Source organism: Dipodomys spectabilis, unplaced genomic scaffold (assembly GCF_019054845.1).
Source record: "Dipodomys spectabilis isolate Male_0828 unplaced genomic scaffold, ASM1905484v1 ptg000230l, whole genome shotgun sequence".
In the NCBI taxonomy this organism is placed as follows: domain Eukaryota; kingdom Metazoa; phylum Chordata; class Mammalia; order Rodentia; family Heteromyidae; genus Dipodomys; species Dipodomys spectabilis.
The window spans coordinates 3,549,321-3,572,264 of NW_024870907.1; the positions used below are offsets into that span (position 1 = coordinate 3,549,321).

Genomic DNA, 22,944 nt, shown 5'->3' on the forward strand with positions numbered 1-22,944 from the left:
CCCAGGCGGGCAGGGGGGGTGATTTCTAGTCAAGTGGAGAGCGTGTCTTGCGGGCCTTCCTGCCCGGGCTGGGGGGGGGGGGGGTTGGTGGCTGGGGGGGATGGGGGGATGGGGCGGGGGGGGGATGGGGTGCGGGTGGCTGGTGTGGGGGGGTGATTTCTAGTCAAGAGGAAAGCGTGTCTTGCGGGCCTTCCTGCCCGGGCTGGGGGGGGGGGTTGGAGGCTGGGGGGGATGGGGGGATGGGGCTGGGGGGGGGGAGATGGGGTGCGGGTGGCTGGTGTGTGGGGGGGGGGGTGATTTCTAGTCAAGTGGAGAGCGTGTCTTGCGGGCCTTCCTGCCCCGGCTGGCTTCCAAAGGAGACGCTCGGATCCACGGGCACTGCCTCCTTTCTGTCAGGGTAACAGCGCTGTGACCTGTAACTCGGGTGCCGTGTGCACAGGTCGAGATGACACAGTTAACTACGTTGAAGAATGTGTGCTTTCTACTTTTCCATCAGTCGTGGGGCCAACTCTGGGCCTGGGTGCTGTCCCTAGGTGAGCGCTCTACCATTTGAGCCACAGAGCCACTTCCGGCTTTTTTTTCCTGTTTTTTTTTTCTTTAATGGGGTGCTGAGGAATCGAACCCAGGGCCTCAGGCATGTAAGGCAAGCGCTCTACCACTGAGCCACCCTCCCAGCCCCCGGCTTTTTTCTGCATATGTGGTGCTGAGGAATCGAACTGAGGACCTCATGCATGGGAGGCAAGCGCTCTACCACTGAGCCACCTTCCCAGCCTCTGAATGCTTTTCTACTCTATTCTGCCTCTTTGCTGATGAGGACCCAGTAAAGAAGTTAACAACGCAAAAGTAGGACTAAGTTCAAGAAAGCTGTTGAAGGCACAACGAAAAACAGAGAGGGACTGATGGACTGGTTTGTGTGGCACAGTACCATGGTCTTCTGTTCCTAGTGAGACGGAGAAGAATATTTGACAGAGGTGACCTCATAGGCTTAGAAGGCTGGGTCAGAAAAGGCTGTGCAGCTTCCACTTGGCTCTTGAGACCATCATACTTAGAAAACATTGGAGGTGCTGAGGACACTTAAGTATCAATGACCATCTGAGATACCCAGCCTCACTCCTGAATATATGACAATCTTAAGAGAGATAAGAATTCCCTTCAGAGTGTTTCCAAATCTCTCAAACTAAGCAGAGAGCTAGACGCTGCTGACTCATGCCTGTAATCCTCGCTAATCAAGAGGCTGAGATCTGAGGAACCAGGCTTGAAGCCAACCCAGTCAGGAAAGTGTGAGTCTTACCTCCAATTTGCAACCAGAAAGCCAGAAATGGGGCTGTGGCTCAAGCGGTAGAGCACTGGCCTTGAGCAAAAAAAGCTCAGGGAAAGCTCTGGCACTGGGTTCAAGCCCCAGTACAAGCACAAAAAAACACTCTACTTTAATCAAGCTATGCTTCCTGGGCTAATATCAAGGTTCTTGGTACAATTTTGCTGCACAGACCACAGGGTAGATAATGATAAGGTAGCTGTCAGAATGCTATCCTTACTTTCCTACCATCCACCACTTTCCTGCACCTTCCAACAAATTATAGTGTGTGTATGTGTGCGCACATGCACGTGTGTGCATGCTGGTCCTTTGGCAGTATTAGTCCCCAGCTTAAAATACGTTGACAACATCTTACAGTCCAGATTGACCTTGAACCTGTGATCCTCCTGCCTCCACCACCAGAGTGCTGAGATTATTGGTGTGTGCCACTACACCTGGTTCAAATTGGCCTTCTAATTAAAAATTTTAAAGTACATGTTGGGGTGTAGCTCAAGTGATAGAGTGTTTGCCTGGAGATATGAGACTGAGTTTAAAGCCTAGTACTACCAGAAAAAAATAAATAAATAACACATCAAAACTTCAAGTAAGGGGCTGAGAATGTGGCTTAGTGGTAGAGTGCTTGCCTAGCATGCATGAAGTTCTGGATTTGATTCCTCAGTACCACATAAACAGAAAAAGCACAAAAGTGTCACTGTGGCTCAAGTGGTAGAGTGCTAGATTTGAGCAAAAGAAGCTCAGGGTCAGTGAACAGGCTCTGAGTTCAAGCCCCAAGACAGGCCAAAAAGAACTAAGCCAGGTGCCAGTGGTTCCCACCTGTAGTCCTAGCTACTCAGGAGGCTGAGATCTTAAGATTAAAGGTTTAAAAACAGCCTAGGCAGATATATCCTAGAGACTCTTATTTCCTCCAATTAACCAGTAAAAATGCTGAAAATGGAGCTGTGGCTAAAGCAGTAGAGAGTCAGCCCTGAGTTATTAAAAAAAAAAGTGAGAGTGCAAGGCCTAAGTTCAAGTCTCAGTACAAAAACCAAAACTTAAAACCTGGTGTTGGTGGCTCACGTCTTTAATCCTAGCTACAGGATTGAGGCTAAGCGCCAAAGGATCTCAGTTTGAAGTCAGCCCAGGCAGAGACTCCATGGAGATTCCATCTCCAATTAACTACAAAAACTGGTCTAGAGATAAGACTTAAATCACAGTACACCGGCTGAATTTTGGTAGGGATTCATTTCACACTTTTTTTTCTCCCTGAGGGTCACAGATCTTAACTATATGAATCTCTTATCAGTATGGAAATTTCTTGGCCATTAAAGACATTATAAACAGGTCTCTATTTACTTACCTATTTTTTGAGACAATCTTCTCTGTATCCCAGACTGATTATGCTGAACTCTCAAACTTCTGCCTCAGCCTCCCAAGTACTGCAAAAGAGCATGCACTAGCCAGGCGCTGGTGGCTCACGACTTTAATCCTAGCTACTCAGGAGGATGAGATCTGAGGAACTCGGTTCAAAGCCAGCCTGGTCAGGAAAGTCCCCCTGAGACTTTTCTCCAATAAACCACTCAGAAAACCGGAAGTGGCACTGTAGCTCAAGTGATAGAGTTCTAGCCTTGAGCTGAAGAGCTGAGGGACAGTGCCCGTGCCCAGAGTTCAAGCTCCACGACCGACAAAAAAAAAAAAAGAAAACAAAAAGATCATGCACTAAAACTTCCTTTTTGAACTTCAGCTTATTTTCAAGCTGCTTGATTATTCTTTATACTTTTTCATTTTTACCCCATTTTTTTTGGGGGGGGTACAGGTCTTGGGGCTTTAACTCAGGGGCTAGGCACTAATCCTGAACTTTCTACCATTGGTGCCACAGCTCCACTTCCAGCTCTTGAGTAGTTAATTGGAGATAAATGTCTCACAGACTTTTATACCTAGGCTATCTTTGAACCATGATCCTCAGATCTTATCCTCCTCAGTAGCTATGATTACAGGCACGAGCCACAGACACCCAGTTTAAACCTAAGTTTTTGTGCTTTGGTTTTTTTTGTTTGTTTGTTTTTGTTTTTTGTTGGTCGTGAGGCCTGAACTCTGGGCCTGGGCGCTGCCCCTCAGCTAGCTCATGGCTAGCACTCTACCACTTCAGTCACAGTGCCGCTTCCTCGTTTTTTCTGCTTATGTGGTGCTGAGGAATCGAACCCAGGGCCTCATGCATGCAAGGCAAGCACTCTACCGCTGAGCCACTTCCCAGCCCTTTGTTTTTGTTTTTAAGAGGAAAGAGCCCGGTGCCTGTGGCTCAGGAGGCTGAGATCTAAGGATCATGTTTCAAAAGCCAGCCTAGGCAGGAAAGTCCATGAGACACTTATCCAATAAACCACCAGAAAACCAGACGTGGCACTGTGGCTCAAGTGGTAGAGCACTAGCCTTGAGCTGAAGAGCTGAGGGACAGCGTCCAAGCCCGGAATTCAAGCTCCATGACCAACAAAGAAAAAAAAAAGAGTCTCTTGGACTTCCAATTATCCACCAGAAAACAGCTCTGCAAGAAAATGAATTTGGGCTGGGAATTCCCAATTTCCACATAGAACTGGAGGTGTGGCTCAAGTGAAAGAGCATCTACCAGCTGTGGGCTCGTTCAAACCCTAGTACCAACACACCCAACACACACACACACACACACACACACACACACACACACACACACACACACACACACAACCTTCCCACCAAAAACACCAAACTCAAATTTCTTTTCGTGATATTAACTGTACCAAGGAGTTTCATAATGGTATTTTGCAGTGCATCTATTACCTTTTAATCAGAATATCTTCTATTGTTTTCTATGTATTTGTTCCCTACCCCCTTGTTCAGTGCAATTTCTTAGACCATCCACATAAGTCGTGTGTGTGTGTGTGTGTGTGTGTGTGTGTGTGTGTGTTACTGGTCCTAGGGATTGAACTCTGGGACTGGACACTGTCCTTGAGCTTCTTTTGCTCAAGGCTAGCAACCCTACCACTTGAGCCACAGTGCCACTTGTAGATTTTTCCGTTTTTGTTGTACTGAGGAATAGAACCCAGGGCTTCTTGAGTGCTAGACAAGCACTCTACCACTAAGTCACATTCCCAGCTCACACAATGTATTTTTATTTTTTTTGGGGGGGTCCGGTCATGGGGCCTGAACTCTGGGCCTGGACGCTGTCCCTCAGCTCTTCAGCTGAAGGCTAGCGCTCTACCACTTGAGCCACAGTGCCACTTCCGGCTTTTTTCTTTTTGCTTATGTGGTGCTGAGGAATCAAACCCAGGGCCTCATGCATGCAAGGCAAGCGCTCTACCACTGAGCCACCTTCCCAGCCCCTCACACAATGTATTTTGATATTATCTTTCTCACTCCCTTTCTCCATTTCTTTTTGTTTGTTTTGTTTTTGGGTCTGGTTGTGGGGCCTGAACTCTGGGCCTGGGCGCTGTCCCTCAGCTCTTCAGCTCAACCCTAGTGCTCTACCACCTGAGCCACAGTGCCACTTCTGGCTTTTTTCTTCTTGCTTATGTGGTGCTGAGTAATCGAACCCAGGGCCTCATGCATGCAAGGCAAGCACTCTACCACTGAGCCACCTTCCCAGCCCTCTCCATTTCTTTATACTACTGTAAATTATTGTGTACACACACACACACACACACACACACATAGCCTCATCCAGATTCTACAAATAAGAATAATAACATGGTATTTGGCTTCCTGTGTGTATGTATCAATCCTGGGGCTTGAACTCAGAGAGTAGACATTGTCCCTGAGATTTTAACTCAAAGCTATCACTCTACCACTTGAGCCACAGTTACACTTTTAGGTTTTTGGTGGTTAATTAAGGTAAGAGTCTTATGGACTTTTCTACAGGCTGGCTTTGAACAATGGTCCTCATATATCAGCCTCCTTACTAGCTAGGATTACAGATGAGAGCCATCAGTGGTGTATGGCTTTTTGATCTTGGCTTATCTCACTTAACATGATGATCTCCAGTTTCCTCAACTTTTCTGCAAATGACATTTCATTTTCCTTGATGACATCTCACTATATATATGCATACATACACATATATATGTATACATGTACACATATATGTGTTTGTGTATACCTTATTTACCTTATTTTCTTTATCCTTCTGTCAACACTTTGGCTGATTCCACTATTTGGCTAGTATGAACAGAGCTGCAATAAACATAGGTATGCAGCTTTCTTTCTTTTTTTAGTCTGAGACTGAGACTCAAACTTGGTATCTGATGCTTTTACTCACTGGCTGTCTCTTTATCACCTGAGCCACACATCCAGCCCCTGGCTTCTTTCTTATATATTGATTATGACTCCTTCAGATATATACTCCAGTAATATAGCAGGGCCATAAAGTATGTTTGTGTGTGTGTGTGTTGGTCATGGGGCCTGAACTCTGGGCCTAGGTGCTGTCCCTCAGCTCTTCAGCTCAAGGCTAGGGCTCTACCACTTGAGCCACTGCACCACTCCCAGTTTTTTCCTCTTATGTGGTGCTAAGAAATCGAACCCAGGGCCTCATGCATGGGAGGCAAGCACTCTACCACTGAGCCACCTTCCCAGCCCTCTTTTGCAATATTTTTGTACACACATTTTTAATTTGATGCAGTTCTGTTTGTTCCTTCTTGGAGTCACATTCATAAATAATTACCTGTGCCTATATCTTCCAGAGTTTTCCCTATGTTTTTCTCTAATAGTTTCAGATATTACATTTAGATCTTTGAGAGGTTCGAAGTGTAGTTCAGTTGGTAGTCACTAGCCAATGAGTGAAAATGACAGGTAGTGAGTTCAAGTCCCAGCCTCAGACAAAAAAAAAAAAAATTGACCTTTCTGGGCGCCAGTGGCTCACGCCTATAAACCTATAATCCTAGCTACTCAGGAGACTGAGATCTGAGGATTGCAGTTCAAAGCCAGCTGGGCTCTTTTTCACCTGGAGCCATGGAGGGTGCCAAAGAGAAGAAAAAGAAGGTTCCTGCTATGCCAGGGACACAAGAAAAAGCAAAGGAATTTTGCTGAGCTGAAAACAAAGTGCCTGAGAAAGAAATGTGCTCAGAGATCTTCGAAAGAAAGGAGGAAGCTTAGTCCTGAGAAAGGCAAGGAGAAGCTCATCTCTGAAAAAGCTAAGTATTATCACAAAGAATACAGGCAAACATACAGAGCTGAGATCCGAAAGGCTACAGTGGCCAGAGAAGCGAGCAACATCTATGTACCTGCAGAGACTAAATTGGCATTTGTCATCAGAATCAGAGATATCAGAGATGGTGTGAATCCAAAAGTCCATAAGGTGTTGCACCTTCTTTGCCTTTGCCAGATCTTCAGTGGTACCTTTGTTAAGCTCAACAAGGCTTCAATTAAGTTGCTGAGGGTTATGGAACCATATACTACATGGGGTACTCAAACCCAAAGTCAGTAAATGAGCTCATCTACAAGCCTGGTTATGGCAAAATTAATAAGAAGCAAATTGCCTTAACAGATAACGCTTTGGTTGCTCAATCTCTTGGTAAATATGGTATCATCTGCATGGATGATCTGATTCATGAGATCCATACTGTTGTAAAATGCGTCAAGAAGCAAATAACTTCCTGTGGCCCTTCAAGTTATCTTCTCCATGAGGTGGCATGAAGATCACTCACTTTGTAGAAGATGGAGATGCTGGCAAAAGGGAGGACCAGATCAACAGGCTTATTAGAAGGATTAACTGAGGTGTCTGCCATGTTATTTTTAGTTTTTTTGTCAGTCATGGGGCTTGAACTCTGGGCCTGGGCGCTGTCTCTGAGCTCTTCAGCTCAAGGTGAGTGTTCTACCACTTGAGCCATAGCATCACTTCCAGTTTTCTGGTGGTTTATTGGCGATAAGTCTCATGGACCTTCCTGCCCAGGCTGGCTTTGAACCATGATCCTCAGATCTCAGCCTTCTGAATAGCTAGGATTAAAGGTGTGAGCCACTGGTGCCCAGCTTGCCATGCTATTTTTGTAACTGGGTCTATTAATAAACAGTGATGCTGGCAAATTAAAAAGAAAATGAAAATGAAAAAAAACAGCCTGGGCAGGAAAATCCGTGAGACTCTGATCTCCAATAAACCACCAGAAAACCAGAATTGGCGCTGTGGCTCAAGTGGCAGAGTAGTGGCCTTGAGCTGAAAAACTGAGGGGCAGCGCCCAGGCCGAGTTCAACAGAAAGAAAGAAAGAAAGAAAGAAAGGAGGGAGGGAGGGAGGGAGGGAGGGAGGGAAGGCAGGCAGGCAGGCAGGCTAGACCTTTGATACATTTGGAGTTGATTTTTGTACAAAGTTAGAGATAAGGAACTAGCTGGGTGCCACTGACACCCGGTATACTTGAAATTTGTTGTTGTTGTTTTTGTGGGGCTTGAACTCTGGGCTTGGCCACTGTCCCTGTGCTCTTCAGCTCAAGGCAAGCGCTCTACCACTTGAGCCACAGCACCGCTTCCAGTTTTCTAGTGGTTTACTGGAAATAAGAGTCTCACAGACTTTGCTGCCTGTCAGGTTTTTAAAAAGAGGTTGCTGAGTAAGAACCACACCACACATGTGGTATTCAGGTAAGGGGTAGGTTTATTCATCGTTCCGGTTGGCATCAAGTCATGTTGGCCCTCCACGCCGCTGGGAAAGGCCTGGGAAAAAGACCTGGGAAAGAGGGCGTCTGGGCCTGGGCTAGGCCTTATCTAGGGTATGGGCGGAGAAAGGTGTGGCCACATCAAATTCAGATGTGACCTCAGCAGATGCAGATGTGACCTCCTGCAGTGTGCCAGTTGCCTAGGTAATGCAGGTACTGGGTGGAGACTTTGCTGCGAGGAGGGTAGAGTGTGCTCACCATCCAGGAGCGGACCTTACACTGTCCAGGCTGACTTTGAACCCTGATCCTCAGATCTCACTCAGCCTCCCGAGGCGTGATCCACCAGTGCCTGGCTACTTAAGATTCTTATCTGCAATTACCACCAAAACGTTGAAGTGGACCTGTGATTCAAGTGGTAGAGCACTAAACCTAAGCAAAAAAGCTAAGGGACAGCACCTAGGCCCTTAGTTCATTTCTTAGTACTGGTGTACACACAGAGCAGATAACTGTAACTGTGTTTTTTTGTTGTTGATGGTCATGGGGATTGAACTCAGGGCCTGAGCACTGTCCCTCAGCTCTTCAGCTCTACCACTTGAGCCACGATGCTACTTCCAGTTTTCTGGTGGTTTATTGGAGATAAGAGTCTCACAGACTTCCCTGCCCATGCTGGCTTTGAACTGCGATCCTCAGATCTCAGCCTCCTGAGTAGCTAGAATTACAAGCGTGAGTCACTGATGCCTGGCTGTGTTCAATTTCTTTAAGGTTTTATATTTTTTTATTATGAAGTCCTTTAGCTGCCTAATGGTTGTTTATGCCCAGGTAGTCTGTGCTTTTGTGGCTATTGTAAATGGAATTTTCTGATTTCTTTCTTAGCCTGTTTGCTGTTGGTATACAGAAAAGTGAGTTTTTGTTTTTGGTTTTTTTTTTTAATCATTTTGGGGCTGGGAAGGTGGCTCGGTGGTAGAGCGCTTGCCTTACATGCATAAGGCCCTGGGTTCGATTCCTCAGCACCACATAAGCAGAAAAAGCCGGAAGTGGTGCTGTGGCTCAAGTGGTGGAGTGCTAGCCTTGAGCTGAAGAGCTCAGGGACAGCGCCCAGGCCCAGAGTTCGAGCCCCACGACCGACCAAAAAAAAAATTTATTATTTGCACAGAAGAGCTACCATTTCAATAATCAGGTAATGAATACATTTCTCTACTTTCCTCCAGTTTCCCCTCCCTCCCTGCACACAAGCTGCAGAGGTCATTTTCCACGGTGTATACTGAATAGAATGGTTGCATTTGTTTACTTTTTCTGCCTCCCTTACTCCCTCCATAAGAGAAAAAAACCCAAAGCAAAACAAACACCAACAGCACCCCACCCCCCTCCGCCGTGTTCTATCTTCTGGATTTGTTTCAATAAACAGTGTTCCTCCGCTAAGGGCACCTCCTCCAGTCGGTGTGTGAATGTCGAGTCTCGGGGCCACGCCTGTCCTCCCAGCCACCCTGAGCCACCTTCCCAGCCCGTTTTAATTTTTGCTGGAAAGTGAGGTACAGCGGCTTACGATCACGCGACGGGTGCCGAATACGCTTCGCGCCAGCGCTCGCCGATGCTCAGCCCGTCTTCCGCCACCGCCGGGAGGCGGAGGACGCGCCCGCCCACGACGCTTCTGATTGGCTCCAGACGCCTCTAGGTTCCGGGCCACCGTCCAAACAACGGCCAGGCTTCGGAGGCCCCGCCCGTCTCGAGGGCGTGACCGGGCCTGCCCCACCCAGGAGGAGACGCCATTGGCCCTTGATCGGAGGCGGGGACCGCGGGGACGCGCGGCTTCCCTCACCTGCAGGATGGGCCCGGACCACCGTACGGAAAGAGCCGAGTGCGGCTGGGGAGGCTAGAGCGGCCGGAAGTGGGTCGAGCGGGGCCGGAAGGAGCCGAGCCCTCCCAAAGAGAGCAGCTTGCAGCAGGGCGTTGGGCCTGTGGAGTCCTCGTTATGGCGGCGGAGGCTTCCGCTGCGTGCGAAGGCGGGGCTGTCAGCGGCCACCCGGCCGGGTGCCCGGACGCGGCCGCCAGCCGGCGGCGAGCCTCGTCGCTGTCTCGTGACGCCGAGCGCCGAGCCTATCGCTGGTGCCGGGAGTACCTGGGCGGGGCCTGGCGCCGAGTGCAGCCCGACGAGCTGCGGGTCTGCCCCGTGAGGTGGGAGGCCCGGGGTCGAGGGTTGGGCCGGGGGCGGGGCGGGCCCGCGGCGGGCTGGGGCCCGGCTCGGGCCCCCGGGCGGGGCGGACGCCGACTGAAGGCGCTGTGTGCGCGTCTGCAGCGGAGGACTCAGCAACCTGCTCTTCCGCTGTTCGCTGCCGGACCACCTGCCGAGCGTCGGCGAGGAGCCGCGGGAGGTGCTGCTGCGGTTGTACGGGGCCATCCTGCAGGTGAGGGGGAAGCGCAGGGGCGCAGGCGAACGGCACACCTCACGGAGAGCCTGTGCGGCGGGGCCTCGGGTGGTGAGACCGGAAGTTCCAGCTGCGATGGAGAAATCAGGCCCTCCTATAGGTCCGGGGCCGCTTACCTCCCGTCCCCACTGATTTGGGCCCCTTTGCTGTGCCATTTTCCTTCAGGACGTGGATTCCTTGGTCCTAGAAAGCGTAATGTTCGCCATCCTTGCAGAGCGGTCGCTGGGGCCGCAGCTCTATGGAGTCTTCCCAGAGGGCCGCCTGGAACAGTATCTCCCAGTACGAGCTCAGCCCTCTCCCCACATCTCCTTCTTTCATTGTCCCCTGTCCTCCTCCCCAGTGTCTACCTTCACATCCCAGTTCGGAAACTCTCCCCAAGGTCTTGGCCTCCCCCAGGTCCCCCAATCCCTTTCCCCTCCTGCCCCAGCCCCTTCACCATCCTGATAGGTTCCTGGGTGCAGAGCCGGCCATTGAAAACCCATGAACTTCGAGAGCCGCTGTTGTCAGCAGCCATTGCCATGAAGATGGCCCAATTCCATGGTATGGAGATGCCTTTCACCAAGGAACCTCATTGGTTGTTTGGGACTATGGAACGGTGAGTCAGGTTTGTAACCCAAACACCTGAACCCCCATGGGTGTGTCCAGCCCTCCAGTTGAGTTGATTAAGTGTCCCTTTGTCTAGCATGGGCTCTTAAGTTGCTAGCTTCAGAATAAATAGGATAGTGGGCAGTGATTTACCTATTTGTTTGAATTTCAGGTACTTAAAGCAGATCCAAGACCTACCTTCCACTGACCTCCCTCATATGAATCTACTGGAAATGTACAGCCTGAAGGATGAGATGGGCAACCTCAGGTAAAGGCTGGCTGGGTGGTGGAGCATCTCACCATGCACCTGGGATTTACTGGTGGCAGGAATCTGGGCCTAGCCTATGAGAGTAACTTTAATTACTCTAGACCCATGTCCGTCTACCTCTGCAGGAAGTTGCTAGATTCTACCCCATCACCAGTGGTCTTCTGTCACAATGACATCCAGGAAGGTAAGAAAAGGCTTTTGATTTGAGAATTCTAATCCAAGCTGGAGAGGCCGGGGGGCCCCATACTGACCCGAACCCCACTCTATTTCCCCAGGAAACATCTTATTGCTCTCAGAGCCAAAAAATGTTGATAGCCTCATGCTGGTTGATTTTGAGTACAGCAGTTATAACTACAGGTAAGGCTGAGAGGGCAGTCTCTTACAGATCTGTTCCAACTAGATGATGGAAAAACAAGCTGGACTTTATCTCTCCATTCCAGCTGCTGGGGCATCTGGGGATAGAACTTCCACCTTTTTTTCCCAGGGGCTTTGACATTGGGAACCATTTTTGTGAGTGGGTTTATGATTATACTCATGAAGAATGGCCTTTCTACAAAGCACAGCTCACAGACTACCCAACTCGAGAACAGCAGGTATGTGGACCAAAGGCTGGGAAATGGTTCCAGCATCCCAGAAAGGGTGTTGACTGGGAGGGAAATACTCCCAGTGGACTCCCTAGTTCCTGACTCCTGTCCATTGTTCTCAGCTTCATTTTATTCGCCATTACCTGTCTGAGGTAATGAAAGGTGAGACTCTTTCTCCAGTGGAGCAGAAAAAACTAGAAGAAGATTTGCTGATAGAGGTCAACCGGTAAGGAAAGAGAGGCAGGTTGGGAGTCTGGAAGGGGCAGAGGAAAGGTGGGGGAGGGGGTCGCAAAGGGCAAGTACAGAGTGGGCTTATGATTATGAAATCTGAGCTAGCCAGCCAGCCTTAGCTGGTGGGAAGGGACAGTTTCAAAGTGGGGAGTTAGGACTGCATAGGTATTAGGAAAATAGGGGAGAAATTAGAGCTGTGAGGACTGGCTGGCCCAGGGGAAGGGATGAGGCAGAGCCTAAGTGATCTTGCACACAGGTACCTTCTATGCCCCTCCCTTGCCCAGGTATGCTTTGGCTTCTCATTTCTTCTGGGGTCTGTGGTCCATCCTCCAGGCATCCATGTCCACTATAGAATTTGGATACTTGGTAAGCATCAAGGGAGTGGGCACGTTAATTGAGAGCTGGGGAGCAACAATAGCTATATGTTATCCAGGAAACTGGGCAAACCAAGGCATGTGTGTAGCATGCAGGTTCCAAGCCTTCTCACCCTGGCGGGCGGGGCCTCCTTCCCTAGGAGTACGCCCAGTCTCGGTTCCAGTTCTACTTCCAGCAGAAAGGGCAGCTGACCAGCTTCCACTCATCGTCCTGACCATCCAACTTCATTCCTCAACTTTCTTCTTGGAGCCTCCAGGGCAGGACCTTGGAGGGAAAGACAAAGGGCAGGAGTCCCTGGGGACTGGACTTGTGTCCTCAAATGAGACTGATTGAGAAGGCTGACCTCTCCCCCAGATTGTATAGTTGCCCAAAGTGGGCGCCTTTGGACTGTGTACCTTAATAAATGAGCTGTTCCTTCATAGCTGTCTTGTTTGTGCTTTGGAAACAGAAATACCCGACAGGAACACACAGATGAATGGATGTTCAATGTTCTGGGCTTAAAAATGGTTGTGGGCCCGTTCTGCCCATTGGGGATCTCTATCCCTCAGGTCTCCCCTGGCTCCAAGTAACAAGTACTAGGAAGACTTGGAGGGTGGCCTAGAGACCGACAGAGGGCGGCCTAGAGACCTACGGAGGGCCCTGGGATGCGGCTGTCCCCCCCAGCCACCAGTATCCAGGAGCAGACTAGGCTGCATGGCTGACTCCACCATGACCTTTTCCCTACATTTGGCTATTTTTAGCTATAATGCCACCATCCTCACGTGAGCCCCTTTGCCCCACCGTCACCCCGGCCCCTGGACCTTCGAGCAACCTTCAGCTTGCTTGTGGAAACCCTGCCCCTTTCCCCGTTCCCACCGCAGGGGGCGGCGGTCTGGCGTGCGCCCCGCCGGGCCTCTGTCTTGTTTTCTCCACCCCAATTTAGGAGTGGGTGTCAGGTTCTCAGCCAGGGTGGGGCCAGGCCGGCCAGGCCTGAAGGACGCGGGGACACAGGCCGAGTAGCCAGCTCGGACGCCGGCGGGAGCAAGCTGAGCCTGGCGGTGGGAGCAGGACCCTGCGGTGCCCAGAGCCCCGCACCACGCCCGGCCCTCCCCGCCCAGGAGGCCGCTGCTTCCGGGGCGCTGCCCCCCTCGAGGCCGCCCTTCGCTGCCCGTGTCGACGCCCGGCTCTGAAGGTTCCCTACCCCTTTCCAGTCCCGCTCCATTGTGGCTAGAGCTGTCCGGAACGCCGCCGCGAGGGTTCGGCGACGGCGGTTGGCCGGGCTTGTAGGCCGGGCAGAAGGGCGGAGGCGCGGCCCGCGCCGGAGCCCGGAGCCCGGAGCGCCGCTAGGGAAGCTGGGGCCGGGGAAGGGGCGGTGGGCCCGGGGGCGGGGCCTCGGCGCTGGGAGGCCCGGGCGGGGCCGGCCTGAGCGCGCCGCACACCCTTCCGCCCACCCCCCTTCCCGGCTTCCAGGTGCCGACCAACCCCCAGGATGGCGGAAGCACACCAGGCCGTGGCCTTTCAGTTCACTGTGACCCCAGAAGGGGTCGACTTCCGGCTCAGTCGGGAAGCCCTGAAACACATCTACCTGTCTGGGATCAACTCCTGGAAGAAACGCCTGATTCGCATCAAGGTGGGCATAGGTGGTTCTGGATTCTCCAGCAGGTGCACGGCGGGGCTGGATGTCTGCGGTCGCCCCGTGGTCGGTGTCCGCCACCACTGTGGCCAACAGCGCTGCTGGGAACAGACTTCACTAGAGCAGAAGTTTGAGGGGATCAAGGTGTGACGGGACACTAGGGGTGCTGCAGGTGTGGGTGTGTGGAAGGAATGAGAACAGCACAGCAGGCCGCTGCGGCAGACTGGGAAGCCCTTCCTAGGACCTCACCGGAGCCCCATTCCCTTAGCCTTCTGCTCAACAAGGATGCCTGTTTCTGCTCCACAGAATGGCATCCTTAGAGGTGTGTACCCTGGAAGCCCTACCAGCTGGCTGGTCATCGTCATGGCAACAGTGGGTTCCTCCTACTGCAAGGTGGACATCTCCATGGGGCTGGTCTATTGTATCCAGAGATACCTCCCTGAGAGGTAAAAAGCCAGGAGGGCACAAGTGGCAGGAAAGAGGGCTAGGCTAGTTCCCAAGATCATTCCTGAGCTAGTCAAATTCAAGACAGCAGTTCATAATGGCCCCAGGGGCAACCTTCCCCCCACCATATCAGCTGGTATTTGATACAGTCAGACCTGAGTGTGCCCAGAGAGGTTCTTGCCCCTTTGTGTCTCTCACAAGACTGTTCATAGCCGATGATTCAGAATTCTAATATTGCTGTGAGTGGATCCCCGGCAGTCCTCTCCCCTTCTCTCATAGGTGTAGCCATTATGAGACCCCACAGTCTCGGGCACTTCTCAGCATGGCCATCTTCTCCACGGGGGTCTGGGTAACAGGCATCTTCCTATTCCGACAAACTCTGAAGCTGCTGCTTTCTTACCACGGGTGGATGTTTGAGATGCACGGCAAGACCAGTCATGCCACCAAGATCTGGGCTGTGAGCAGAAACATTGGAGGGTGCAGGCGTGTGGTTTGATACCCCAAGAATCTCATTTGGGGTTCTAAACAGGAAGGGAGAGACAGACTGGGCACTGGTGCCTCATGTGTGGGTTTATCCTGAAGGGGGATGGGGTGGTTCTAAAGGTGTCATTCATTTGCTGATTTGTGCCTCCTGCCTCCCACTCCAATGCTGTGCCCTGTACTTCTAGATCTGTGTCCGCCTTCTGTCCAGCCGTCGGCCCATGCTCTACAGCTTCCAGACATCTCTGCCAAAACTTCCTGTGCCCTGTGTGTCATCCACAGTTCAGCGGGTAAGGGCCTGGGTACTAGTGGGCATGGGGGCCTGGGTTCAGAGGCTAGTTCAAACATAAAAGACTGTTTCCTGTAAATAGTTGGCTTGAGAGTAATGGGGCCTGAGTGAGGAGACAGAGATGGGAAGAGGGTTAAGATAGCCATTGATATCTGACCTTGTGGTAATGACAGTACTTGGAGTCTGTGCGGCCCTTGTTGGAGGATGAGGAATATTACCGTATGGAGACACTGGCCAAAGAATTCCAGGAAAAGACCGCCCCCAGGCTGCAGAAATACTTGGTATTCAAGTCATGGTGGGCAACTAACTATGTAAGTTTGCCCTCCTGGCCTTGTCCTTACTCACAATGTCCTGACTGCCACCTCCCCAGCTTTAATCTCCTGCCTACCCACAGGTGAGTGACTGGTGGGAAGAGTATATCTACCTCCGAGGCAGGAGCCCCCTCATGGTAAACAGCAACTATTATGTCATGGTAAGAACCAAAGCCAGCTTACACAGGCTTCCTGTGTGTGCTTGGCTCTTTCCCTGGCTCTGGGGCAAGGATGTGGAGGACAGTCCAGAGGTCTTGTGGATGCTTCCATGGGAAAGAAGGGGTGATGGAGTGAGGCTTGGGGGAATCTCATCAGGGAGTATTAGAGAATGGCTGAATCTCTCTTAGGCTTGCTTGTCAGACTCCACCATTTCCTGCCTTTATTCCCACCTCCTTGGCTTCCCAGTCACAAGTTCCCAGCTGTTTTGACACCATTTCTAGGGAATTTCTTCAAATATGTCTTGCTTTTGTCCCTGTGTGGGGCCAGACCACAAGATGAATACTATGCTTCAGATGAATACCATGCTTCTCTTAGCGCTCAGGAAGTCACTGTGTGCCTGCCCCATGCCACTGGCCCTTCTGACTGTACACCACCTGCTGGTCTCTCTGCTGCCCTACACCCAGTCTTTACCACTGTCAAAAACACACTACTAGCCGGGCGCTGGTGGCTCATACCTAGAATCCTAGCTACTCAGGAGGCTGAGATCTGAGCCAGCCTGAGCAGGAAGATCTTGAGACTCTTTTTTTTTTTTTTTAAGTTTCACTTAGTTTATTTAAGCACTTCAAATGCCATCCATACCAATAACTAACTCCTAGGCCTAATTCTACTAAACGTGCCCCACACCCAGGGGAGCTCAAATGTCACGTCACTTGGTCCAGAGGTCAAGGGGAGTCCACCAAGGGTGTCCTCCGGGCCGCTGAGTTCCTGAGGGAGAAGCGGCTGCCTTGCCCAGAGCAGGCTCCAGGGGAGGGTCGGTCCCACATGGCGTTACCTCTCTCACCTCACTTGGGGAGGTCATCTCCCATGAGACTCTTATCTCCAATAAACCACTCAGAAAACCAGAAGTGGCACTATGGCTCAAGTGGTAGAGCGCTAGCCTTGAGCTGAAGAACCGAGGGATAGTGTCCAGGCCCAGAGTTCAAGCCCCACGACTGACAAACAACAACAACAACCCCACTACTAGCCTGTGAGGATTCCTTCTAGAAGTATGTACACAGCCTTCCAAAGGTTTCAAGCTGTTTATTAGGGCCAGAACTTTCTTTGGATCAAGATAAGAAAAACATGTACAAATAAAATAAGTATAAAGAAAGAAAGCAACTCTGGTCTAAGTTGGAACAGACTTGTAGAATGTTAGTTATACATTTCTGGAAGTTGCCCTGACAGCATATGGAATGGGCTGGAAAGAGGAAGTGATACCTTACACCCTTGAATAAGTTGGTCCTCTTGTCAGTGAGACCTAGGTGACATGCAGACAGAGATGTGAGCCCTGCAGGATCTGCTTTGTCTATAGGACCTTGTGCTTGTCAAGAACACAGATGTGCAGGCAGCCCGCCTAGGAAATGTCGTCCATGCCATGATCATGTATCGTCGCAAACTGGACCGTGAAGAGATCAAGCCTGTGAGTTGCATCAGGGTTGAAGGTGGGATGGTGAGGGGAGGCCTGAGTGAGCCATGATGGACCTTTCTCCCAGGTGATGGCATTGGGTATTGTGCCCATGTGCTCCTATCAGATGGAGAGGATGTTCAACACTACTCGCATCCCCGGCAATGAGACAGGTACCAGGCCACAGCCAGGCACCCGGCAGGAACAAGTCCTACCCTCCCAGCTGTGGTCCTACCATGACTAGGTGCCCAACTGCCTACTTATTACTAAGCATTCCTGTGTCTTGGGGTCATGGATATGTAAGAAGTAGTCAGTTTGTGACAGATACTAGGCATTATTTACAGGCATGGTACTAGATCCCAGGGTGCCCAGAACAGAGCCTCTCCCCTCCAGAGTAATGAGAGTCTGAGTATTAATGGCTCACACCTAGAATCCTAGCTACTCAGGGGCTAGGACTGTGGATCAGAACAGCTCAGACAGTAAAATTCAAGAGACTCTTATCTCTAGCCAGCAAAAAGCCAGAAGTAGAGGCAAGTGATTGAATACCAGCTGTGAACATAAAAACCAAGGGAGAGCTTAAGGCCTTGAGTTCAAGCTCCAGTATTGGTACATATGCACACAAGCACATAGTGAGAGGAGCACTGCTGGGTTAGTGTAGCTCAGAGGAAGCACAGTCACCTTAAACAGAGCTTGCAGAAGGGAAAAGGGGTTTGCCTGGGGGTTATGGAGTCAGCAACTTTCTCTGTTTCTGGAACTGCTGCCTCAGGCAGTTTATAGGAATTACTAGCACTTTGATTGTTGTAAGAGGTAGTGGAAGGACATAGCACAAGCCCTGCTTAGCACACAGAGATCTGCTCCTGAGGGATAGAAGGCCCAGGGCAGCGGCAGGTCAAGTATCATTTGACCTGCCAATTACTACGCAGTGTGAAGGAGGTGGCCCCTTTCCAGGGCTGGGTCGGGGAGGGAGGTGCTCTTCTCTCTGAGGCCGGGCCTCAGCCTGTCCACTGGCCTCTGTCACAGATGTGCTGCAGCACCTCTCAGAGAGCAGGCATGTGGCTGTCTACCACAAGGGCCGCTTCTTCAAGGTCTGGCTCTATGAGGGATCCCGCCTGCTCAAGCCTCGGGACCTGGAGATGCAGTTCCAAAGGATCCTAGATGACCCCTCCCCACCTCAGCCTGGGGAAGAGAGGCTGGCAGCCCTCACTGCAGGAGGAAGGTATCTGGACTTATGGGGAGGCTTGCCCTTTCTGTCATGGTAGAATTGGGGCCAGAGGTACAACCAAGGAATGGGGGCATATAGGACCTAAATAGTGAAGGGCATTGGTGGTAAAATAGCAGATAGCTGGCATATCCACCCTTAATATATGTTGCATGGAAGGTGGGACATGTTCCAGGACACCTAGGCACCCCGACCTCACCCCATTTCCAGGCCCCACCAGGTCCTGGGAAGTGCCCTGAACCAAAGTGCACACTGGCTCCACTGCTCACCTGCCCTTGTGCTCCCAGGGTGGAGTGGGCACAGGCACGCCAGGCCTTCTTCAGCTCTGGCAAGAACAAGGCTGCTCTGGAAACCATCGAGCGTGCTGCTTTCTTTGTGTCTCTGGATGAAGAGTCGCACTGCTACAACCCTGATGATGAGGCCAGCCTCAGCCTCTATGGCAAGGCACTGCTGCACGGCAACTGCTACAACAGGCATGTGCGAGGCTCCGGGCAGGGGCCAGGGGGCAGGGGGCAGGGGTTGACTGGAGGGCGGGGGTGGGCTGGGAGGTGGGGTTAACACTAGAAGTTATGACTAGGCTTAGAGGATCAACAGAAAAGGAACACCGCTATCGGCTAGGTAGTGGCATGGTTAAGTTAGTGATTATAGTCAGGGTTAGAGCTGAAAGTTAGAAATCAAGGTTGTTGGGGCTGGGAAGGTGGCTCAGTGGTAGAGCGCTTGCCTTGCATGCTCGAGGCCCTGGGTTCGATTCCTCAGCACCACATAAGCAAAAAGCAAAAAGCCGGAAGTGGTGCTGTGGCTCAAGTGGTAGAGTGCTAGCCTTGAGCTGAAGAGCTGAGGGACAGCGCCCAGGCCCAGAGTTCAGGCCCCACTACTGGACCCCCCCCCCCAAAAGAAAAGAAAAGAAAAAAGCCGGAAGTGGCGCTGTGGCTCAAGTGGTAGAGCGCTAGCCTTGAGCTGAAGAGCTGAGGGACAGCGCCCAGGCCCAGAGTTCAGGCCCCACAACTGGACCCCCCCCCCAAAAAAAAAAAAGAAATCAAGGTTGTTTCAGTTAAGTTTGGAGTTAGGATGATGGTTAGAATTAAGAGCAAAGTGGTATTACTTCTTAACATTAGGATTGTAGGTTAAGGGTCCTGTGTATGCCCCACCTGGGTCATCCATGCATCTACTCCTCCTGCAGATGGTTCGACAAGTCTTTCACTCTTATTTCCTTCAAGAATGGTCTGTTGGGGCTCAACACAGAACACGCGTGGGCAGATGCCCCCATCATTGGGCACCTCTGGGAGGTAACAGGCCTGGAGAGGGGGCCAGCAGGACAGACATTAGTGATGAGCTTTGTTTCCTACCTTAGCTTTCTCCCTTCAGTTTGTCCTAGGCACTGACACCTTTCACCTGGGCTACACAGAGACTGGACACTGCCTTGGCAACCCGAACCCTCAGCTTATTCTTCCTCAGCGGCTGCAGTGGGACCTTCCTGAACAGGTGTGCAAACCAGGCAGGGGCAGGGGCAAGAGTGATCAGTTCGAGTTACCCACATACACTCCTGCCTTCACCACTTGGACCCCCCTCCTCCAGGGATGGGACAGAAGGTTAAAGAAATGTGGGGTCTGCCAGGTGCCAGTGGCCCATGCTTGTAATCCTAGCTACTTAGAAGGCTGAGATCTGAGGATCACGGTTCAAAGCCAGCCCAGGAAGGAAAGTCTGTGAGACTGTATCTCTAGTAAACTACTAGCAAACTGGAAGTGGCGCTGTGGCTCAAGTGGTAGAGCACTTGCCTTGAGCTGAATTGCTGAGGGACAGTGTCCAAGCCCAGAGTTCAAGCCCTAGGACCACCAATAACAAAAAAAAAAAAAGAAATGTGGGGTCCAAACTTTTCACAAAGAAAGCAGAAAGTTCAGGGCTATCTGTACTTGAGAAAGGCTGAGGTGCATAGCTCACATCCATGGCTCTTGTTGTAACACCCAGCAATGCATCCACTTTACCTAGACTCATTCTGCCTTCATGATGAGTCCTCTCAGGTCCTCTTCTGAAGACATTAGGTTCTGCCTTTTACTTCACACCTCCTCAATGCAACCTAGAGGCCTGCTTGGAGAGCATTGTCCCAACTTGACCCTTTCCATATCTCCGCAGTGCCAAGCTGCCATCGAGAGTTCCTACCAGGTGGCTAAGGCTCTGGCAGACGATGTGGAGTTGTACTGCTTCCAGTTCTTGCCTTTTGGCAAAGGCCTCATCAAGAAATGTCGTACCAGCCCTGATGCCTTTGTGCAAATTGCCTTACAGCTGGCTCACTTCCGGGTAGGAGCCCTTTTGGGCTGCTGAGTGGGCAGGGCAGCTTGGGGTCTACCTGCCAGATTCACCCCTCTCTGTACCCCAGGACAAGGGCAAATTCTGCTTGACCTATGAGGCCTCAATGACCAGAATGTTCCGCGAGGGACGGACAGAAACTGTGCGTTCCTGTACCAGTGAGTCCACAGCCTTTGTGCAGGCCATGGTGAATGGCTCCCACATGGTGAGCTCTGACCCACTGCTCTTCACTTTCCTATGCATTGAGGCACCGGCCATTCTTCATTCTTCTGCATTTATACCCCAGAAAGAAGATCTCCGAGATCTCTTCCGGAAAGCTTCTGAGAAGCACCAGAACATGTACCGCTTGGCTATGACGGGGGCTGGGATAGACAGGCACCTCTTCTGCCTTTACGTAGTCTCCAAGTACCTGAGCGTCAGCTCTCCTTTCCTGGCTGAGGTCAGTGTTGTTGCTGGCTATGGCCTTTAGACCCAGGAGCTCAGCCTTCTTGAGATAGTGCTTTGTGTGGCCAGTTCCTACTGTAGCCCTGGAAGTCAGTGGAAGCCTTCTCACCTCACAGCCCACCAGGCCTGCAGTCCTGGGACTAAGGGCTGTTCCTGTAGGTTCTCTTCATGAAGTCACTGCTTTCATGCTGTCAGGTAGTCCTGGTGCTGGTGAGAAGGGTGGGAGCAAGGCAGTGCAGAGGGTTGCATGGGAGATCTGATGGGCCCTAATGGGCCGGGAAGGTTTCCTTCACAGGCTGTGGGGTGCAGGGAACAGTAGCCCACAGCTCTTCATGCACGTCCATCCCTATATCCTCACCAGGACAGTGTCTTTCTCAGAGCAGGTCTTTAGTACCATTTAAACAGGTGCATGCTGAGTGGCTAATGTCTGACAGACTTTGAACTCCCTGTTACAGGTGCTTTCAGAACCCTGGCGCCTCTCCACCAGCCAGATCCCTCAGTCCCAGATTCGTATGTTTGATCCAGACCAGTACCCCAATCACGTGGGTGCCGGAGGTGGCTTTGGCCCTGTGAGTATCCCTGAAGGGTGATGGTGAGAAATATTTGGGCCCTAGAGATTCAGTGCAGCGTGTGTGTATGTGTGTGTGTGTGTGTGTATACACACGTGTATGTATGCGCACATGTGTGTACCATGACCAGACCAGACAGGACAGGAGCACCTTGTGTGGGAAGAACCCTGAATGAAAACAGAGTGGTAGCTGTCAGCACAGGTAGACAGGTTCTAGGGCCTACCAATGTCATGTGGCTCTGTCTTCTCTGCAGAGGACAGCGCTCTATATTGGGTCCTTCTGCAATATGTCCAGTTGAGGAATCCAGCTCCTCACCTAGACATTCAGATAGTTTGGTTTGTCAGAGATCCTCCTGGAACAAGGGGGCAGTATAGAGTATGAGCCCCCTAGATCTTAGCACAAGGAGCCCTGTTTCCTGGGGTGGGAGGTAAGGTCCTGACATCAAGAATGCAGTCTCCAGGGTTGAGGCCATCTCCTGCAAATCTTAGGGAAGACCAGGCACATCAGCTTCATGTCCTCTCACTCACCTTTTGTTTTCAGGTGGCAGATGATGGCTATGGTGTCTCCTACATGATTGCAGGAGAAAGCACTATGTTTTTCCATGTCTCTAGCAAGTTCTCAAGTTCAGAGACGGTGAGTCTTCCCTGCTACGTGGCCTGAGGAGAGGGGCCACATGGGGCAACCCAAAAGCCTACTCTGTTCATGGGAATGGGTGGGATTTGACCTGAAAGTGTGTCTGAGCTCCCAGTTCCTACAGAATGCCCAGCGCTTTGGGAACCACATCCGACAAGCCCTGCTGGACATCGCTGATCTTTTTCAAGTTCCCAAGACTGACAGCTGAGGGATGGAAAAATGCCAGCTGCCCTTTCATCCCTCACACGGTGGAGGAAGGGGCCTGTGGTCTGTGTGCAAGCATAATGCGTGGCCATGCATGGGTGCCCAGCTCCAAGGACTGTTCTGTCAGCAGGTGCCCCTTGGCAAATGCTGCTCCCTGAGGGCCCAGATGGAGGTGTGTTGGAATAAGGAGGGAATTTTGATTTTTTTTCTTGGTAGATATTAATAAAGATAAGGCTGTGTAAGTCACTCAGCCCTTAGGTGCCTGTGTTTTGTTTGGGAACTAGAAGTCCCTCCCTTTTCCCTAGCTTAGGCCGGAAAGGTGACAGAGGAAGGGTTGGCGCTTAGAGACTGTTCATGGGGACTTTGTGACATGCTATGGAATGTGTGTCTCTGTCTGCTAAGTAACACAGACTCTGAACTTGTCCACACACTCATGTGCACTTGGAATAAACTCTTGCTTCAGAATCTTCA

The 22,944-nt window shown here is 51.2% G+C and overlaps 2 protein-coding genes, 1 long non-coding RNA gene and 1 pseudogene across 3 annotated transcripts; 3 read left to right on the plus strand and 1 right to left on the minus strand.

Moving 5' to 3' along the window:
* The first annotated feature begins 6,265 nt into the window (after nucleotides 1–6,265).
* On the plus strand, nucleotides 6,266–7,343 carry LOC122123655 (annotated as a pseudogene).
* A 2,384-nt stretch (nucleotides 7,344–9,727) lies between these two features.
* On the plus strand, nucleotides 9,728–12,780 carry Chkb (choline kinase beta). Its single transcript, XM_042698055.1, has 11 exons — nucleotides 9,728–10,067; nucleotides 10,189–10,297; nucleotides 10,484–10,597; nucleotides 10,780–10,913; nucleotides 11,076–11,171; nucleotides 11,297–11,355; nucleotides 11,447–11,528; nucleotides 11,656–11,764; nucleotides 11,878–11,981; nucleotides 12,271–12,352; nucleotides 12,501–12,780. The coding sequence occupies exons 1-11, from the start codon at nucleotides 9,865–9,867 to the stop codon at nucleotides 12,573–12,575; spliced, it is 1,167 nt and encodes a 388-aa protein (XP_042553989.1). The 5' UTR covers nucleotides 9,728–9,864; the 3' UTR covers nucleotides 12,576–12,780.
* On the minus strand, nucleotides 12,354–12,563 carry LOC122123663. The gene is made up of 2 exons (XR_006150422.1): nucleotides 12,474–12,563; nucleotides 12,354–12,387 (listed from the first exon to the last, which is right to left on the minus strand). It is a non-coding gene; the product is annotated as an uncharacterized LOC122123663 (long non-coding RNA).
* A 536-nt stretch (nucleotides 12,781–13,316) lies between the features above and the next one.
* Cpt1b (carnitine palmitoyltransferase 1B) lies at nucleotides 13,317–22,944 on the plus strand. The gene is made up of 19 exons (XM_042698041.1): nucleotides 13,317–13,532; nucleotides 13,811–13,970; nucleotides 14,280–14,419; nucleotides 14,697–14,874; nucleotides 15,086–15,187; nucleotides 15,360–15,497; nucleotides 15,581–15,658; nucleotides 17,008–17,115; nucleotides 17,189–17,273; nucleotides 18,121–18,316; nucleotides 18,607–18,792; nucleotides 19,500–19,605; nucleotides 19,685–19,801; nucleotides 20,450–20,614; nucleotides 20,694–20,828; nucleotides 20,910–21,062; nucleotides 21,523–21,636; nucleotides 22,177–22,269; nucleotides 22,394–22,944. Exons 2-19 carry the CDS (start codon nucleotides 13,830–13,832, stop codon nucleotides 22,475–22,477), a joined length of 2,319 nt encoding a protein of 772 aa, XP_042553975.1. The 5' UTR covers nucleotides 13,317–13,532; nucleotides 13,811–13,829; the 3' UTR covers nucleotides 22,478–22,944.

Bases quoted from the DNA above. Each gene is read 5' to 3' on its own strand.
- Chkb (XM_042698055.1), top strand. From the start codon at position 9,865: ATGGCGGCGGAGGCTTCCGCTGCGTGCGAAGGCGGGGCTGTCAGCGGC. The intron at 11,172-11,296 runs GTAAAGGCTGGC...CTACCTCTGCAG, and splicing joins GATGAGATGGGCAACCTCAG to GAAGTTGCTAGATTCTACCC. The intron at 11,765-11,877 runs GTATGTGGACCA...CATTGTTCTCAG, and splicing joins ACCCAACTCGAGAACAGCAG to CTTCATTTTATTCGCCATTA.
- Cpt1b (XM_042698041.1), top strand. From the start codon at position 13,830: ATGGCGGAAGCACACCAGGCCGTGGCCTTTCAGTTCACTGTGACCCCA. The intron at 17,274-18,120 runs GTACCAGGCCAC...CCTCTGTCACAG, and splicing joins CATCCCCGGCAATGAGACAG to ATGTGCTGCAGCACCTCTCA. The intron at 18,317-18,606 runs GTATCTGGACTT...TTGTGCTCCCAG, and splicing joins GCCCTCACTGCAGGAGGAAG to GGTGGAGTGGGCACAGGCAC.